The sequence below is a fragment of the Artibeus jamaicensis genome, unplaced genomic scaffold, assembly GCF_021234435.1.
Source record: "Artibeus jamaicensis isolate MK-2021 breed Jamaican fruit bat unplaced genomic scaffold, CSHL_Jam_final contig_944, whole genome shotgun sequence".
Taxonomy (NCBI): Eukaryota; Metazoa; Chordata; class Mammalia; order Chiroptera; family Phyllostomidae; genus Artibeus; species Artibeus jamaicensis.
The window spans coordinates 4,469,228-4,485,181 of NW_026522020.1; the positions used below are offsets into that span (position 1 = coordinate 4,469,228).

The 15,954-nt window shown below is 67.1% G+C and overlaps 1 protein-coding gene across 1 annotated transcript; it reads left to right on the plus strand.

Annotated features, from left to right (window-relative positions):
- The first annotated feature begins 2,046 nt into the window (after positions 1-2,046).
- Positions 2,047-14,191, plus strand: KLHL30 (kelch like family member 30). Its single transcript, XM_037161503.2, has 8 exons — positions 2,047-2,115; positions 3,638-4,449; positions 5,620-5,758; positions 7,386-7,472; positions 7,939-8,094; positions 8,910-9,098; positions 9,436-9,581; positions 10,901-14,191. The coding sequence occupies exons 2-8, from the start codon at positions 3,676-3,678 to the stop codon at positions 11,150-11,152; spliced, it is 1,743 nt and encodes a 580-aa protein (XP_037017398.2). The 5' UTR covers positions 2,047-2,115; positions 3,638-3,675; the 3' UTR covers positions 11,153-14,191.
- The last annotated feature ends 1,763 nt before the right edge of the window (positions 14,192-15,954 follow it).

Here is a 15,954-nt window from a genome sequence, read left to right on the forward strand (position 1 = left end):
GTGCCCCCGCTGGAGACAGGGTGTCCCCCGCTCCAGCTGGACGACCCCCGGGCTGTAAAGATGACCACACACTTTGCTCTCCTGTCGTCTGGGGAAGCAGTCACAGAAGTGACACTGTGTCAGTCGCTGTCATACCGAATGGCCACCCGACCGAGTGTCTGTTAACGGAAGTGACTGCGTGTCATTTCTCCTTGCGGTGCCGTGGGTCCGAGTTAGGACGAGATTCCACAGCACGCGTCCCGAAGGAAGACCGGTCACATCAGAGACGCGGGCCATGCTGGTGACAAGCCAGGACACCGCGCCTGCCTGCCACCCCCGCCCCCCGGCTGCCGGGGGAGACAGACGGGGAAGAGGCCAGCGAACCGCTCCTTTCCCAAATTATCCGCCGTGAGCAAGTGTTGTTTCCGTCATAAAAAGAAACCAGCCGCATATTTTCAAAACCTGTCTGCTCGGTGGCGACCTGCTGACCAGGATCCGTTTTGAGGCCCGGTATCGAGTGACCCGTCATGCGAGCTCCGCGTCCCTGGGAGGCCTCCACCCCATGCCCAGGCTGGGCAGCTCCTGGTGACAGCAGCCTCTCCCCAGAGTCCCCGTCCTCCCTTCCTCCAGCGTTAACCCTCGGTGTCCTGCCTGAAAACGGTGGGGGAGAGCGGGGGTGGAGGTCGAATTCTCGGTTCCCCCTCCAGCACCCCCCTCCACGGGGGCTGGGTACAGTGAAGGCTGGGACATCCGGTGGGTCCCCTCCCCTGCCCAAGGCCAGGGGGTAGGTTTCTGAAACCGTGGAGGGCGGGGACAGGGCCTAGGGCCGAGCAGGTCCAGCCGAGGCGGGAAGCAGGGCCCAGGCAGCTGGTGAGGGGCAGGGTGAGGAGGTGCCTGTGAACTTGTGCTGGGGTGAGCCATCGCTGCCGTGACGGCGGTGACTGGTGTGCCACGAGGCTGCGCAGGCCCGGAGAGCTCGCAGCCACCTCCCCGGCAGGCGGCGGGCCCAGCAGCCACGACCCACGATTCTGTCCCAGACTCATGCTGTTGTGACACCCTCTGCCCTTGAGAAGTTACCTGACGTGGCCAGCAGTGGGGCTGTCCCCCCGGGGGCCACCTGGGCCTCTCAGCACTGTTGGAGCACCCGCCGGTCCTAGTGGACACTGGTGGGCCTCCTCTGGACACCACCCGCTGGCCGCTGCCACGTCCCCACACACCCGGACGGGGTGTCAGCAAGGCCTCATGGGGGAGGGGCCAGTGGCCACAGGCAGCAGCCCCCACCCGGCCACCCCAGGCTGCGGCCCCGCTCTCACCGCTGGTGTGGGAGATGCCCAGAGACCCCGCTGGGTGTCCCGGACCAGAGCGCCGAGGAGCCCGACACCAGGTCCCCCTGTGGCCGCTGCCGTACTCCAAGTTGGCCCCATTCCCTGGCCCTCTTTGGCTCTCACGACTAATAAAGTCACCGTGGCAGCCCCAAGGCCACGGCTGTGATGCGATGGGGACGGGGCCTCAGGGTCCCGCGCCCCTGTCTCCAGTCTAGGGGGCGCTCAGGGCTGCCTCCTCACCTCTCTGGGCACCCCTCCGCCACTCCTGCTGCCCCCGGCCACCACGGACCCCAGGTTGGGAGGCCTCTGCTGACCAGCTCTTCACGACCATCACTTCCTCCCACTTGGCAGAAGAGCAAGAGGCCACGCAGGTGCCTGTCGGGCCCCAGCCGGGTCGCTGTGTGCCCGCCTAAGTCCCCAGCACTGGCTCCACTGTCCCCTCTCCCAGATGAGGAAGCAGAGGGGGGTGGCCGCACCACCAGCCCCCCACCCCACCCCCGCAGTCAGCCCACAGGGAGGGGCGACGCCTGTTCTCACCCCACCCAGGAATGCCTCCCGCCTCCCGCCCAGGCCCCTGTGGGCTTTCAGAGGGGACAGCCCAGGAGGGGACCGCACCAAACTCCTTCCCCCACCAGCCCATCCCTCCCCGCCTGCCCGCCCTCCCCATTCCTGGTGTAGCTGAGGCTAAAAATATGCTGTCACCCCCCCGCGGCCGCTCCGCCCCGCAGGCCCTCAGCGCCCCTGCAGCCAGCTGGCCAGTCCCATTCTCCAGCCCGAGTCTTCAGCACGGGGTCCAGCGTCCCACGGAGAGGTAGGGCCCAGGGGCTCTGGAGAGGGGCAACCAGAGGGGACCGTGGGGACTGGAAGAGAGGGGTCACGGTGGGACAGCGTGGGCTTGGAGCTCACAGTGCTGGCACTTTGGTGAGAGACCCCCGGTCCTGGTCCAGCCAGCCCGTCAGGGTGGGGTGGGCACCCGGCAGGCAGGCCGCCCTCCGGTCGGGCTGGAGAGGTGGCCAAGGGGGAGGCTGGGCTGCGGCCCGACTGTAGCCAGGCGAGCGTCCGGCATCAGCGTCCTTCCCGGTCCTGCCCACTGGGCCCTCCTCATGCCTGGCCCCGACGGGCACCCGGCTGAGGCTCGGGGACCCTCCGGAAGCCCCCACCTGGAGCTGGGACGGCAGGGCGGCAGGTGTCAGCAGCCACCGCTAAGGCCCCGGGGAGTGTGGCTGCTGCCCAGGCCCTCGTGGCAGCAGCGGCCAAAGGGACACAACAATGACAGGAATGCCAGGCCTGGGGGCGGTGGCCGGCCCACTGGGCTCCTGCCAAACCCCCCTTCGGAGGACAGAGCCGCCAATCCCAGCCACCAGCCTCCTGGGAGGGTTGGCAGGACGGACCTCGGCCTGGCCCACTGACCCGACCTGTCCCGGCGTTGAGCAGGTGCTCAGGCCCCCCGGTGGGCTGCCTGGGTCTGCAGGGCGGGGACGGGCACCCGCTGGGGAGGGAGCGGACCTTGAGCTCCCACCCCCAGCAGCTCAGGAGGGCCCCCCCCACCTCGGCCTCCACAGTTTATAGTTCTCAGGCTTCCCTTTCTGATGTTTTGTCCCCACGGCTGCGCGGACAGCTCCAGAAGGTGCCCCCTGGTGGAGAGACCGCTTCTCTGGGGTGCAGCCCTTCCCGTGGTGGGTAACTCGGGGTGGTGGGGGAGGCCCCCAGGCAGACCTTTTCTCTCTCTGGGGAAGCTTTCTAAGTGTCAGAAGCACATAAATAAATGTGCTCGTAACTGAGACGTCCCGAGGTGGGTCTGCTGAGTCAGACGGCGTGATCACAGAGTCACCAACTCTGCCTCCAGGAAGCTCCCACGGTTTGTCTTCACCCACCCACACCGGAGGTGATGGAACTTGGGGCTCGGCAGGGGACGCCCTGCCTGGCCCCCGGACACCAGCAAGGCCATAGCAGGCCAAGGCAGGACATCTCTCCCGTGTCCCCAGTGTCCTCCTCAACCATGGTGGATTGGGGAGCAAGGGGTCCATGTGGGGGTTGGGGGCCATGGGGACCCCAAAGCCCCAGGGGCCTGCTCCATGTGGCCCAGAGATGGGGAGCAGCCCAGGGCTGGGGTTCTCTTGCCGGCCCCATCCTGCCCAGGTCGAGAGAGGGGCTGTGGGTGGGTCTCCCGCCCTCTCCAAGCTCCAGGCTGGGGGACTGGGTGGGGCTGGGGGGTGCCGGGTAAAGCGCTTCCCACATCGAAGCACTCAGCCGAGGCTCGTGGGGGGTGGGAAGCCCTGGTGTGAAGGAGACCACTCGCCCCCGCTGACCCTGCTCCCCCGTCGCCCCCGCAGCTTCTCCCTGGGGGCCCGGCCGCACTGGCGCGGCAGCCATGGTCCGGAACGTGGACGACCTGGAGTTCCGCCTGCCCTCGCACGCCCAGGACATGCTGGACGGGCTGCAGAGGCTGCGCTCGCAGCCCAAGCTGGCGGACGTCACGCTGCTGGTGGGCGGCCGGGAGCTGCCCTGCCACCGCGGCCTGCTGGCGCTCAGCAGCCCCTACTTCCACGCCATGTTCGCGGGCGACTTCGCTGAGAGCTTCTCCGCGCGTGTGGAGCTGCGGGACGTGGAGGCCGCCGTGGTGGGGCAGCTGGTGGACTTCGCGTACACGGGCCGGCTGACCATCACCCAGGCCAACGTGGAGGCGCTGACCCGCACGGCCGCGCGCCTGCACTTCCCGGCCGTGCAGAAGGCGTGCGGCCACTACCTGCAGCAGCAGCTGGACGCCACCAACTGCCTGGGCATCTGCGAGTTCGGGGAGCAGCAGGGGCTGCTGGGTGTGGCCGCCAAGGCCTGGGCCTTCCTGCGGGAGAACTTCGAGGCCGTGGCCCGGGAGGACGAGTTCCTGCAGTTGCCCCGAGACCGGCTGGCCGCCTGTCTGGCCGGCGACCTGCTGCAGGTGCGGCCGGAGCAAAGCCGGCTGGAGGCCCTGCTGCGCTGGGTGCGCCACGACCCGCCGGCCCGGGCTGCCCACCTGCCCGAGCTGCTCGGCCTGGTGCGCCTGGACGCCGTGTCCGGGCCCTTCGTGCGGCAGCTGCTGACCTCCGAGCCGCTGATCCTGGAGTCTGAGGCGTGCCGGGCGGCCCTGTCCCGGGGCCACGAGGCGGTGAGGGGGCGTGGGGGCAGGGAGGGCACCCCATTCACCCCAAGTGCAGACTGTGCTCCCGAGTGTAGCAAACGGGAGGGGAAGCGGAACCCAGAACCAATCGTTCCTGCCCCCTGCCCTGAAGGAGCCCAGCACTCAGGGGACACACCCAGGAACAGACCTAAGGCAGCGTGAGAAAGGCCAGCGCTGGGCTGGGGACACCCTCCCACGGGCGGGTAGTCAGTGAGGGCTCCCTGAAGGAGGCAGCCATTGAGCCGGGCCTCGGAGGCAGGGAGAGGAGCTCAGTGGAGGGAAGAGGATCAGCGAGGACTGTGCCCAGCTTGTGCACGGGTGAGGGACACCAACAGGCGGGGCCGCGGCCACCGCCTGCCCCTTAGGAAGCTGCTCAAGCGTTTATGGGGTGCAGTTGCTCGTCTGTGCTGGCAGGAGGCCTGGCCGGCAGGGCAGGTCCTGGTGAAGTGACAGGCCAGGGTGTGGCTGAGCGAGGAGTTGACCAGTCTGCCTGCTGCCTGCTCAGGGCATTGCTCCAGAGGATGCCCCAGGAGCCAAGTCTGGGACAAAGACAAGGCTCAGGCCAGGGCTGGGGCGTACAGTGTCCCTGCACCGCCAGAGGCACAGGGCCGGCCTCCAGGTGGAACCAGCTGGGGGCCTTGCCCCGCCAGGCGCGCTGTGTAGCTGCGGTGCTGGGAGGTGTGACCGCCCGCAGTCGGGGCCAGAGAGGAGGTGGGTCCCGGGCCCTGGAGCTCCGAAGGTGGATACTTACCATCCAGGGTGGACCCTGCAGCGGTCTCCTAGGGGCAGGGCCACCCTCGTTGGGTGCGCTGGCCCAGGGGGGCGGGGCTCCCAGGTGCAGGGGAGGCGTGGGGTGTCCCAAAGGTGGGTGCAGGGACTTGTCTGAGAGGCAGGTGGGGGCTGAGGGGGAGCGGTTCTAAAGGCCAGGATGCACGGGGCTGGGCGTCCCCACCCTTCTGAGCCCTGCTGCTGTCACCACACGTGTGCACACACACCGAACTCGACCCCCCACGAGTGTGCACCAATGCGAAGCACGTGAGGGCCATGGCCACCTCCAAATGTCAAGGCCGCCTCAGCAGTCACCACCAGTGCCAGGGCCCTGGGTGCAGGGGCACCGCTGTCGCTGCTCCCTCTGACCACTGCCCTCCTGGCCCACAGGCACCGCCGGCCCTGCCTCGGCAGCTGGAAGAGGTGCTGGTGGTGGTGGGCGGGCGGGCGCTGGAGGAAGAGGAGGAGGAAGGTGCCGAGGAGCAGGCCCCCCACCACGGGAACTTCGCTTTCTACAACACCAAAGCCAGTGAGTACCCCGGGCACCCCAAGCTCGGCCCGCTGCCCCTGCCGCCCGCCCGGAGCCACCTGGGAGGGGCACAGGGGTCAGGCCTGTCCCAGGTGTGCCTGGGCCAGGGGCTCCGGGGGAAGCAGACAGTGGTGGGCACTGCAGGTCCCTCTCCCTCCCGCCACAGCCCTCGGTTTTGTCTTTTGGGCCAAGGGGCCCCACGGAGGGGCTCTGCTGCCCTGAGGACACCGTGTGGGGTGGGCGGCCCGGCCGGCCGCTCCCTCCCGTGGTCCTGTCCTGTGCAGCCAAGGACACTGGCCGTGGCCTTGGGGGGCGGTGCAGGAGGCCTGGGGGCTGAGAGCTCAGGTGCCCAGCCAGCTTTGTGCAGGTCACTTTAGCTCCCTGAGCCTCAGTTTCCTCACCTGTGGAATGGGCTCCACACACAGCTGCCATGGGGCCAGTGGGCACGGGCCAGGCCTGAGTGTGGACATGCCTCTCCTGCCCCAGGGCACACTGGCCCTGGGCAGCTCTCCGGGCAGCGCCCATGCAGCCTGGCTGGTGGCCTGGGGCTGTGGGGGCTGGTCACCAGCACCCCTATGTCATCTGGAGCCCGGGGTCTCGGCCGGCTGCCCCAGGTTAGGGGCTGGCAAGGGGCACTTCAGGCCTGACATCAGGAGATGAGCTCTACGGGCCGCTCCGGGGGGCAGCCGTCCCTCAGGTCCTGCTGGGAGGGTGGCCGGGGGCACGCTGGCAGGCAGAGGCCAGTGACTGACTGCCGGGCAGTCCCCACCCCGGGGTGACAGAGACGTGAGTCAGGGGGTCATGCAGCTCCTGCCCGGCAAGGCCCGATGATCCACGTGTCCTGAAAACTGTCATCAACGATGAATAGCCTTCCCAAGGGACCCCCAAGGCGGCCCCATAGAAACCCCAACTGTGTCCACTTACAGACTTAAATATTCTCACCCCCTCCTTGCCTCAGTTTACCTCATGGAGCTCCATTACACAGGTCTGACGTGGGTGGGTTCCTCTCTTCTGAATGCCGCCCCTGGCTGAAGGGTGGCTGTGTGACAGACACACACCACCTCACATGGTCTCCACACATCCCTGGAGGTGGGATTACCCCCATTGCACAGACACAGAAACTGAGGCCGCACAGCAGGTGCGAGAGGGCTGGGCGTGGGCCACTCTGCCTGCCGCAGGCCCGGCTCCCGTGAGCACGGACGGGGCTCAGGGTGGACGGACGCGTGAGGCAGGTGTGAGTGGCGATGCTTCTGTCACAACGCGCCAGTGCCTAGAGGTCAGGCCTCTCCAGGACCGCGCCTTCCGACTGAGGTGGGACCTGTCCACGGGGTCCGCTCGGGGCGCCGTGGGGTCGACTGCAGGGTCAGTAAGAGCATGGGCTCTGGGCACGGGCCGCCTCTCAGCTCATCCTGTGTCCAGTCTGGTCTCCGTGGGGCCCCAGGAGCCCGGGCCTGGCAGTGAGCATGGAGCACCCAGGGCCGCCTCCGACGCCGGCCCCTGGGGGTCGCCACCACAGCTTCGGTGCTGCTCCCCCTCCCCCTTTCACTGTGAGCGGAGGAGGGGCTGTGGGGCAGGAGCCCGGGCAGCGAGCCCCGCACACCCACCCCGGCTGCTCTCTTCTGGCCAGAGACCTGGATGACGCTGCCCGACTTCCCTGACTTCAACAAGTGGGGCTTCTCCCTGGCCGTGCTGAACAGCTGTGTCTACGTCACAGGTGGGCAGATGGAGGCGCCCCTCCCTTGGGGGACCCCCAACGGTCTAGTCAGGACTCTTCCAGAGCTTTCTGTGGTGTGAAAACAAGGAAATTTAAAATCCAGGAACCATGTGTGGGTGCGGGGTGTGGTCCCTGTTCAACACGGGCTCCAGGAGGCCTCAGGATGCCCCTGCAGCCCAGACCTCCCCGGTACACCCATGGGAGGGCCAGGAGGGGTCACTGCCTTTTTTGATCTCGGAAGTTGGGGGGCTTGGTTGGGAAAGAGCTTCCTTGTTTGTGGGGCATGGAGGGACCTGTCCAAGCCACCCAGATAGACCTGTGCTACCGAGGTCCCACCCAGCCCCGTGTCTGGCAGCACGGAGACCCGGCCTGGGGAGAAGGGAGCGGGACCCTTGGCGCCCTGGCCCCACTGGCTTGGAGACCCCAGGCTGATAGAAGCCTGAGCGGACAGAACCTCTCTTGGCAGGTGGCTCGCGGGGCACCAGGTCGGACACCTGGTCGACCACCCAGGCCTGGTGCTTCCCGCTGGCGGAGGCGGCCTGGAGGCCCGTGGCGCCCATGCGGAAGGCCCGCACCAACCACGCCAGTGCGGCGCTCAACGGAGAGATCTACGTCATTGGCGGTGAGGCCGCCCGCTGAGCCTCTCCTGTCCCATCCCAGACCCGAGGGCTCGGGTCTCATGCCAGGGTCCCCTCCTCAGGGACATCCCTGGGGTGCAGGGACGCACAACGGGTCCTTCTGACATCACCTCCGTCCCACCACGCCCCAGCCTGAGCACGGGAGCCCGCCCAACTCCCGCCACCCAGAACCCTGTCAGAGTTGCCCAGGGACCCGTGTGGTTGGACAGATATTGAAAGACAAATTTCCCAAGGCCTCTGTAGGCAACCAGCTGGCCCCAAGGCCGTTCCTCATTCATTGCCCCGAGTGCTGGCCAGCCCCTTACCCCTCAAGGGCCATCGTGTCCAGGCCAAGAGCAGAGGACATGCACAGATCCTGAGGCCCAGGGGAACCGGGGGCCCCCAGGCTGGCCCTCCCACCCAGGACAGGCCCCCGTCGTCATCACAGCCAGGCTCTGCGGGGCTGGGACGGGCTGCCCACAGCTCTGCCAGGACTGACTCCCTCCCCACCCAAGGGCGCCCACCAGGGTACTGGCCTCCTGGGGGCTCCTGCCGCCACCCCTCCAATGCTCCCTGGCTCTGAAGTGTTGGGAGTAGCTGGGCTGCAGTAGGAGGGAGGTCCTGCCTACAGGTGCCCACACCCCTTCTTGGCCACGAGGCTTGAGCGAAGGCCCTCACCTCCAAACCTCACTGAGGCCGCACCCTCCACTACCTCCCCATCCGAGGTAGTGCCCTGGGAGCTCCCGGGCCCCCTCCAAAGCCCAGGCCCCAGCAGGAAGCTTCCTTTGCCCCGCCCCCTGCAGCCTCACCTGCCCCACAGGCACCACCCAGGACGTGGTGGAGGTGGAGAGCTACGACCCCTACACCGACACCTGGGCGCCCGTCAGCCCCGCCCTCAAGTACGTCAGCAACTTCTCTGCCGCCGGCTGCCAGGGCCGCCTCTACCTGGTGGGCTCCAGCGCCTGCAAGTACAACGCTCTGGCCCTGCAGTGCTACAACCCCGTCACAGGTGGGCGCCCCAGGGGCGGGGCAGGTGGTCATGGGCCCCCTCTGCAAGGCTGCAATCCCATTTCAGTGAGGGGGCGGGTGGCGCCCAGGCCGGGAGCCAGGGCCTTAAACGTCCGGTGGAGGCCCTGAGGGTGAGGAGCTGCAGCCGACCTGTCCCCCAGGCCCCCAGCCCCCTAGGTCGCCCACATCCTCCCCCCACCCAGAGAGAGCGGGGCTGGTGAGGGGGCGCAGGAAAGGGGCGCCCTCCCCTGGCTCCTATGGGGCACTGCCTCGGGGGAACCCAGCCGGCCCAGGCCTCCCAGTGACAGCGGCCCCCCTTGGACCCTGCGTCCCCACAGAAGCGTGGAGTGTGGTCGCCTCGCCCTTCCTCCCCAAGTACCTGTCCTCGCCGCGCTGCGCCGCCCTGCAGGGCGCCCTCTACCTGGTCGGTGACAACACCAAGAAGGTCTACGTGTACGACCCGGGGGCCAACCTGTGGCAGAAGGTGGGCCTCGGCCTCGCCTCCCGGGGACACCCCCCCGGCCCCCCGACCACAGTGGGGAGGAGGGAGGGCAGTGAAGGGAGACATGAGCCCGGGCCGAGACCCAGGAGCACGATGACCTGAGGGCAGGGGCCCGAGGTCACCCTGGGGCCCTGACCCCAGAACGGGCAGCCTGTCCACCCCATTGGAAGCAGAATGAGGCTCAGCTGGGGGTGTCTCACAACTGCTGTCGGCTAAGAGAAAACCCTTCCTTCCCTCCGGCCAGGCCCAGGAGGGAGTGAGCCTCCCATCCCTGGGGGCAGTCAAGCGGGTAGCAGATTCCTGTGCTGTGGGTGAGGAGGGAGTAGCCAGCTTCTTGTCTGCCACTGGCCCTGGGAAAAGAATGGGTGGTGGGCATCTCGAGACAGGCCCTTGGGGGCCCCAGAGCCCTGGCCCTTCTCCTGTTTCTTCCAGAGAAGGCGGAGGGACAGCTTCCGGAGCCCACAGCGGCCTCGGCTGCGGTCGGGTGCCCTTGGCCTGTCTGCCTGCTGTGGGAGTCCCCGACTCTGGGGGTCTGAGGGGGAGGCTGTGTTTCCTGCACCGCCACAGGCTGACTGCACAGTGGGCCACTCGGGGCCTCCGTGGTCCCACTGCCCACAGCTGTCCCCTGGCGTCAGCTCTCAGCTGACACCAGAGGCCCCATTACGGCCGCACAACAGGTGCTGGGCGCTCCCTGCCAGCGGGGCTTTCTCCTCGGGCCCTCTCCGCAGGGCCTCGGCTCACACCCCTGCTCTGGGCAGGGGTCCAGCTCCCAGGGCCGCCCTTGCCCTCTCCAGGCCGGGGGAGGGCCACCCCATGGCTGCCTTCATGTGGAGGCCTCGGACAAGCCTCTCCCTGCTGCCCGCCCTGGGCTCTGCCCGAAGCGCCCACTTCCCCCGTGGGCCTCAGGCAGGCTGCTGGCCCTGAGGCGCAGCCCCATCCAGAGCACTCCCGAGGCATGGGCCATGGGCAGCGGTGCAGGAGCCCGGCCCCACACAGGTGTCTGTCAGGGCTGAGGCCACATCTGTCCCTGCAGGGGAGCCGCTGAGAGTCAGGCTCAGGCCCCCACGCCCCTCACCCCGGCTTTCAGAAATGAGCACGTTTGGGCCCAGGAGAGAAAGAGGGGGCTGGAAGCATTGTCCCAGGCTGTGGGCTGCAGAGGCGGGCAGTGGGTTCTCCCCAGAGAAAGGGGAGTCGGGGGTCCTGGCGGGGGAAGGGAGTGTCAGGAAGCTGGTATCCCGTCTACATGTCCCCACCTGCCACCTCCGGTCTCTGGCTGCACCCTGACTGCTGGCCTCCCGCAGGTCCAGCCCCTGCACAGCCTGCACGAGAACGGGGCCCTGGTGCCACTGGGCGAGGCGCTGTACGTGACCGGGGGCCGCTGGCAGGGCATGGACGGTGACTACCACGTGGAGATGGAGGCCTACGACCCTGGGCGGGACACCTGGACCCGACACGGCGCCCTGCCCCGCCTCTGGCTCTACCACGGTGCCTCCAGCGTCTTCCTAGACGTCTCCAAGTGGGGCCAGCCCTTCGGCCCTGCCCTGGAGCACTGAGCCCGTTGCAGCAGTGGGGCCACGGTGACGGCCGACCTCCGAGGGGAGGCCCCACACATGTTTCCTGCTCTGTTCACCGGGCCAGGGCTGGGCGGCTCAGGCCCACCAGGGGCTTCAGAGGGGCCTGGTCTTCATCTCCACGGCCACACCAACTCTGAGTGGACTGGCAGCAGGGCCTGGACTCAGGACCCCAAATCGCTGCTTCTGGGGACAGAGGAGGCCGCCGCCCAGCTTCTCTGTGTCCCACCCTGGGGAGGGCAGCACCCAGCCGAGACAGAAGGAGGAAGAAGCAGATGTGGGGACGGGAGACCGGCTCCTCTGCTCACACGGGGGCTGGGAGCCTGGGGGCTGGGGGGCGGCCGGTGAAGGCTTCCTGGGGTGGACGAGCAGGGCGGGCGAGCAGGGCAGGCGCTCTCTGGCCAGGGTTTTCTGTTTCTTGGGGTGGTTTGCTTCCCACAAAGCCGTTAATCGGAACGGAAGCCCCCGGGGGAGGCCTGGGCAGGGTGCTGTGGGGATTTCCAGGGATGTCTCTGGGACACGTTAGTGGCTTCCTGCCTGACATCCCCCTGGGCAAGGGCAGCGGTGAGCTCTTTCGCCAGCCAGCAGAGCCCGCCTCCTCAGGGTGACACAGGCCTGACGCTGTCTCAGGGTGACACAGGCCTGACGCTCAGCCCCCGGGGCCGATGGCCCCACACAGGGCTGGCTCACGCTTCCTGCTGCTTCTTACTCATCCTGAGTGAGGCCCTGTGTTTGTCACCGAGGAGACAGTGAAGGACTCTAACTGGGTGCTGAGTGGCCCTCCTGCTTTGTCACTGGTTCCGTCAGGGACACGGGGCTGCAAGTCAGGCTGCTGGGCCCAGCCTGGCTCCAGCCCACACTGCCCAGCGGGGGCCCTGGGGCACGCCAGTCTCTCTCCCTCTGGCCTCGGGCTTCTCCCCGAGTCCCACTGGGGACCAGAGGCGCCGCTGGCAGCCTGGCTCTGAGGATAGGTCCCCGGGTGCCCAGCGCCCATAGGTCAGACCGACTTTGCCCCCAGAACAGGCTGCTCGTGCCCATTTCTCGTGGGACAGTGAGTTTGCGCCCAGGCCCCAGGCACCGAGGGGCCTCCTGGGCGTCTGCTCGAGACCCAGGGCCCCGTTCAGCGGGCAGAGAGCCTGCAGGTGCTGGGACCCTTGGACCTCCTGTGTGCAAGTTCCGGGATGCGTTTTCGACATTTATTGAATGTGCTCGGCCAAGCACTGCTTCAAAACGCAGGCTCAGGAGGCCGGAGCGGACTTGCCTGGATCACAAACGAGCAGCGTCCTAGCACCAGGCAGACCTCCACCCCTGCACACCCACAGTAGTGGGGAGCCGTCCCCGAGTGGGCCCTCCTCTGATCGCTGAGTGGCCCTATTTAGGACCCGGATCAGGCTAATTATATCCTTCAGGGTCCCCAGAGGAAACATGTGACCCCTCAATTTAAGTAAAGGAAGAGGGTGTAATAAGGGCTGTTTTCAAGCTGTGGGCGAGGGCTGCCACCACCCCTCTGCCCAGGGACAGGTGACGGGGCAGGAGCAGGCTCCAGAAAGAGAGCTGGGGGATGCGGCCCCTGCCGCCTGCCACCCACGACCCACGGGGAGGAAGCGGGGGAGCAGGGACCCAGCCTCGCTCTCACTTCTGCCCCCCAGCCCCCCGACAGCCCCTCCTCCAGCCAAACCCAACCAGAATCAGAGGGGAGACAGGCCGTGGGCACGGTGGGTGTCGGCCACACAGCCACGTGGGCCCACGGGAGCTCTGCAGCCAAGCACCAAACCCTCCGGAGGCACTCATGTGAAAGGGCACTAAGGTCACGTTTGTGCAAGGAATGTCCCGGAGCCAGCCGAGCCAGCCTCTTCCCTTATCAAAGTCCCTGGAACGCGAGGACTCTGGGAGGTGGGGGCGCCTCGGAACACCTGCACTAGGCCCCCACACTCCGGGCCCACGGCAGGGCAGCCCTGGGCGCTCATGTCTGCCAGGTGGGCGCATGTCGCCCTTCCCACAGGCAACGCTGGGTAAACTGAGGCACCCCGCCACCCAGCATACCACAGCCTTCGGCCACCACACAGTGTCCTCCGTAGCCAAGCCCAGGACAGCCCACCTGGGCTCAGCACCCGGTGAGTCAGGGTGGGTGCGGGGACCTTTCCAGCCACGGCCGTCGGACCTGGGTTTTCTAGGACATCCCAGACGAGACCCTCTTTCACTGAGCGTGTTCCCAGGACTGGGCACGAACAGCAATCACCAGAGTCAGGCAGTGGGCACCCCTGTGGGAGTGTCTGTGATTAACCGAAGTGGTCACCTGACAGCTTACTGTGGCCGACGTTGACCTCCAGGCCCCGAGGGTCGACCAGTCGGCCCAGGAGAAACTGCAGGTTCCTGACCAGAGGTGTTTTGTTCAGTGTTGTCTCGCCGTCACGCGGATGAGGGGCCACAGGACCTGGACTCGCGCTGACCCCGGTGGCCCTCGGGAAAGAGAGTTTGCTACGGGACGTTGTGCTTAAGGTGGAACCCATTGGCGCCCTTAAGTGAGGACCTACTGTGCTGGCCTGCGGTCTGGGAGTGACCCAAGGAGGGGGTGGTCACAGCCACATACGACGGGAAGACACTCTCCCCAGGGCTGCGTCCTTCCTCTTCGGTCCCCAGGGCCCAGCACAGTACGGGACACTCGGCCTGGAGTGTGGCTGCGGTGGGCGCCCCCCGGGCCCCCAGCACCAACCTGGAGGGAGGGCAGCCAGGCACGAAGCCGAGTGAAGGATGACACGTACCTCAATGAGACCTTCGTGGAGGAAGTCCTTCCCGGTGGCACGGACACCCCAGGGGCCCACATGACTTCCTCAAAGCTGATGACCATCCCAGGGTTGTCCGGGCCAGGGGCTGGGGTGGTTTGGTCACAGCCAGCTTGGGCTCAGCACCCCTGCCTTCCCAGGTGACACAGGGTCACACTTAAGAACGCGATTCTTACCAAAATGGCAAACCTCACCCCAGGTGTCTACCCTTGTGCATTAAACTGAGAGGTGAACTGAAGTCAATTTTTAAGAATTAATCTATTGGCAGCATGATAACAATTAACGGAAAATAACCCAAAAGACACCGGGGCAGAAATAGGACAGAGGAGACTGCTCCGTGGCCTGTCCGGGAGGGGCCGAGTCCGGGCGCTTGGCCCCCAGCTGGCAAGTAGCTGGGCCCGAGCCAGCGCTCACTGAGCTGAACTGAGGCTCCGGGGTCCTGGGAGACCCTGCTGACCTCCGGTGGTGGGGGTGGGAGCCCAGGAGGTGTCCTACGGTGGCGCTGTGACCTCGGGCCAGTCCAGAGTAGGAGCCTCCGTGTCCTCATCGGTGCCAGGGAACAATCACGTGACTTGAGAATGACATGATGTCACCTACTGGGAAGGCTCTGGGACCCAGCAAAGGTCACAGGCCTGGACGCGGGAGGCCACACGGCAAGCGGACTTTAGGTTCCCCCCCGCTCTCGGGCGTGAAGGGAGCTGGGGTTCCCGTGACCTCGCCGGCGGAGGTCCTTCCCTGGGACGAGGAGGGAGGAGCGGGAACTGCGTGCCAGCCTCGGCCGCTGGGCCCAGGAACGAGGGTTAGCTGTCGGCCAGGCCTGACGATGCGAAGGGGCCGCCACCGCGTGCCCTGCTGGGCCCCACCCTGTGCCCCCGCTCGGCACCTCCACCGTGGGATGCAGGAATCCCCCTGTGGCCCCGCCGCGGCCCCGTGGGCTGCCGTGGAGGAGGGGCGTTGGTGCCACAGGAACGCTGTTTTGGGGTGTTCCCGGCCTGTGTGATTCTTTGCTAAGCCCCGGCCTCCTCTGACCTGTGACCCCCAAACCATACGGGGGGTCCACCTGAAGGCCACCCCCCGCCACCCTCTCCTGCTCCAGGCCAGGCCGTTGTCACCTCGGATAGTGTCACAGGAGCTGCCCACACTGGAACCCATTTGATTTGGGCCTTCTGACCGCACCATCCTGTTCACCGCTCGGGAAAAGCCGCTGCTTGCACACGGCGTCGGCTATGGTCCTCCCAGACGGCCGAGGGCTTCAGGCAGCCACGGCCCCCCACGGGGAGGTGGCACTGATGTCACACAGAATCTTAGGGTCACCTGCACCTCGAATTGGCTCTTCCTGTCCCCACACATTCCCAGTGTCGCCAAGGTGGCAGAGCCTGAGCCTTGCCTTCCCAGGGTGCAGGTCGGGCCATGTGGCGTCTGGCCCTGAGACCAGCATGCATCGTGCTCCTGTGCCCGGGACCCCATAAACGGGTTCCAGTCCCCAAGCGCCTGGCCTCTGAGCAGGGGCGCACACCACCACCTCCTTGCCCCTGGCCTCGGCCTTGTCCACTCGCCCCTCACAAGTGCTCCCCAGACCAGGTTCCAGGCTGCCAGCTGTTGCTCTGCCCACTCTGCTGACCAGCGAACTGAGCCTCGGATGTGCCTCCTCCAACGGCACGTCCAACCTTTGCTCCAGATGGCCACGCAGGGACCCGGTTCGCTGAGCAGACCCACCACTGGGTCTCCCCGGGCTCTGACTGCGTGCCCATGGCCCCGAGCCTCTGTCTGAGGGCACTGACGTGGTGCAGTGCGAGCTCGGCTGGGGGGCCGCAGCACCCACCGTGAGCACAGCCCACCCTAGAGCAGGCCCCGGGCTCCCGGCCCTCGACCCCAGTGTGTGGCAGGGGAACTGAGACTCTGGGAGCCCCAGACTGGCCGGCACCAAGGAGAGCCGTTTCCTCCACCACGTGGGGCTCCCCGTGTGGAGTCCCACTCACCCCAGGGGAGACAGCTCTGTGG

Coding starts and splice junctions, on each gene's coding strand:
- KLHL30 (XM_037161503.2), top strand. CDS start 3,676: ATGGTCCGGAACGTGGACGACCTGGAGTTCCGCCTGCCCTCGCACGCC. Junction 4,450..5,619: donor TGTCCCGGGGCCACGAGGCG/GTGAGGGGGCGT, acceptor CCTGGCCCACAG/GCACCGCCGGCCCTGCCTCG. Junction 7,473..7,938: donor CAGCTGTGTCTACGTCACAG/GTGGGCAGATGG, acceptor CTCTCTTGGCAG/GTGGCTCGCGGGGCACCAGG.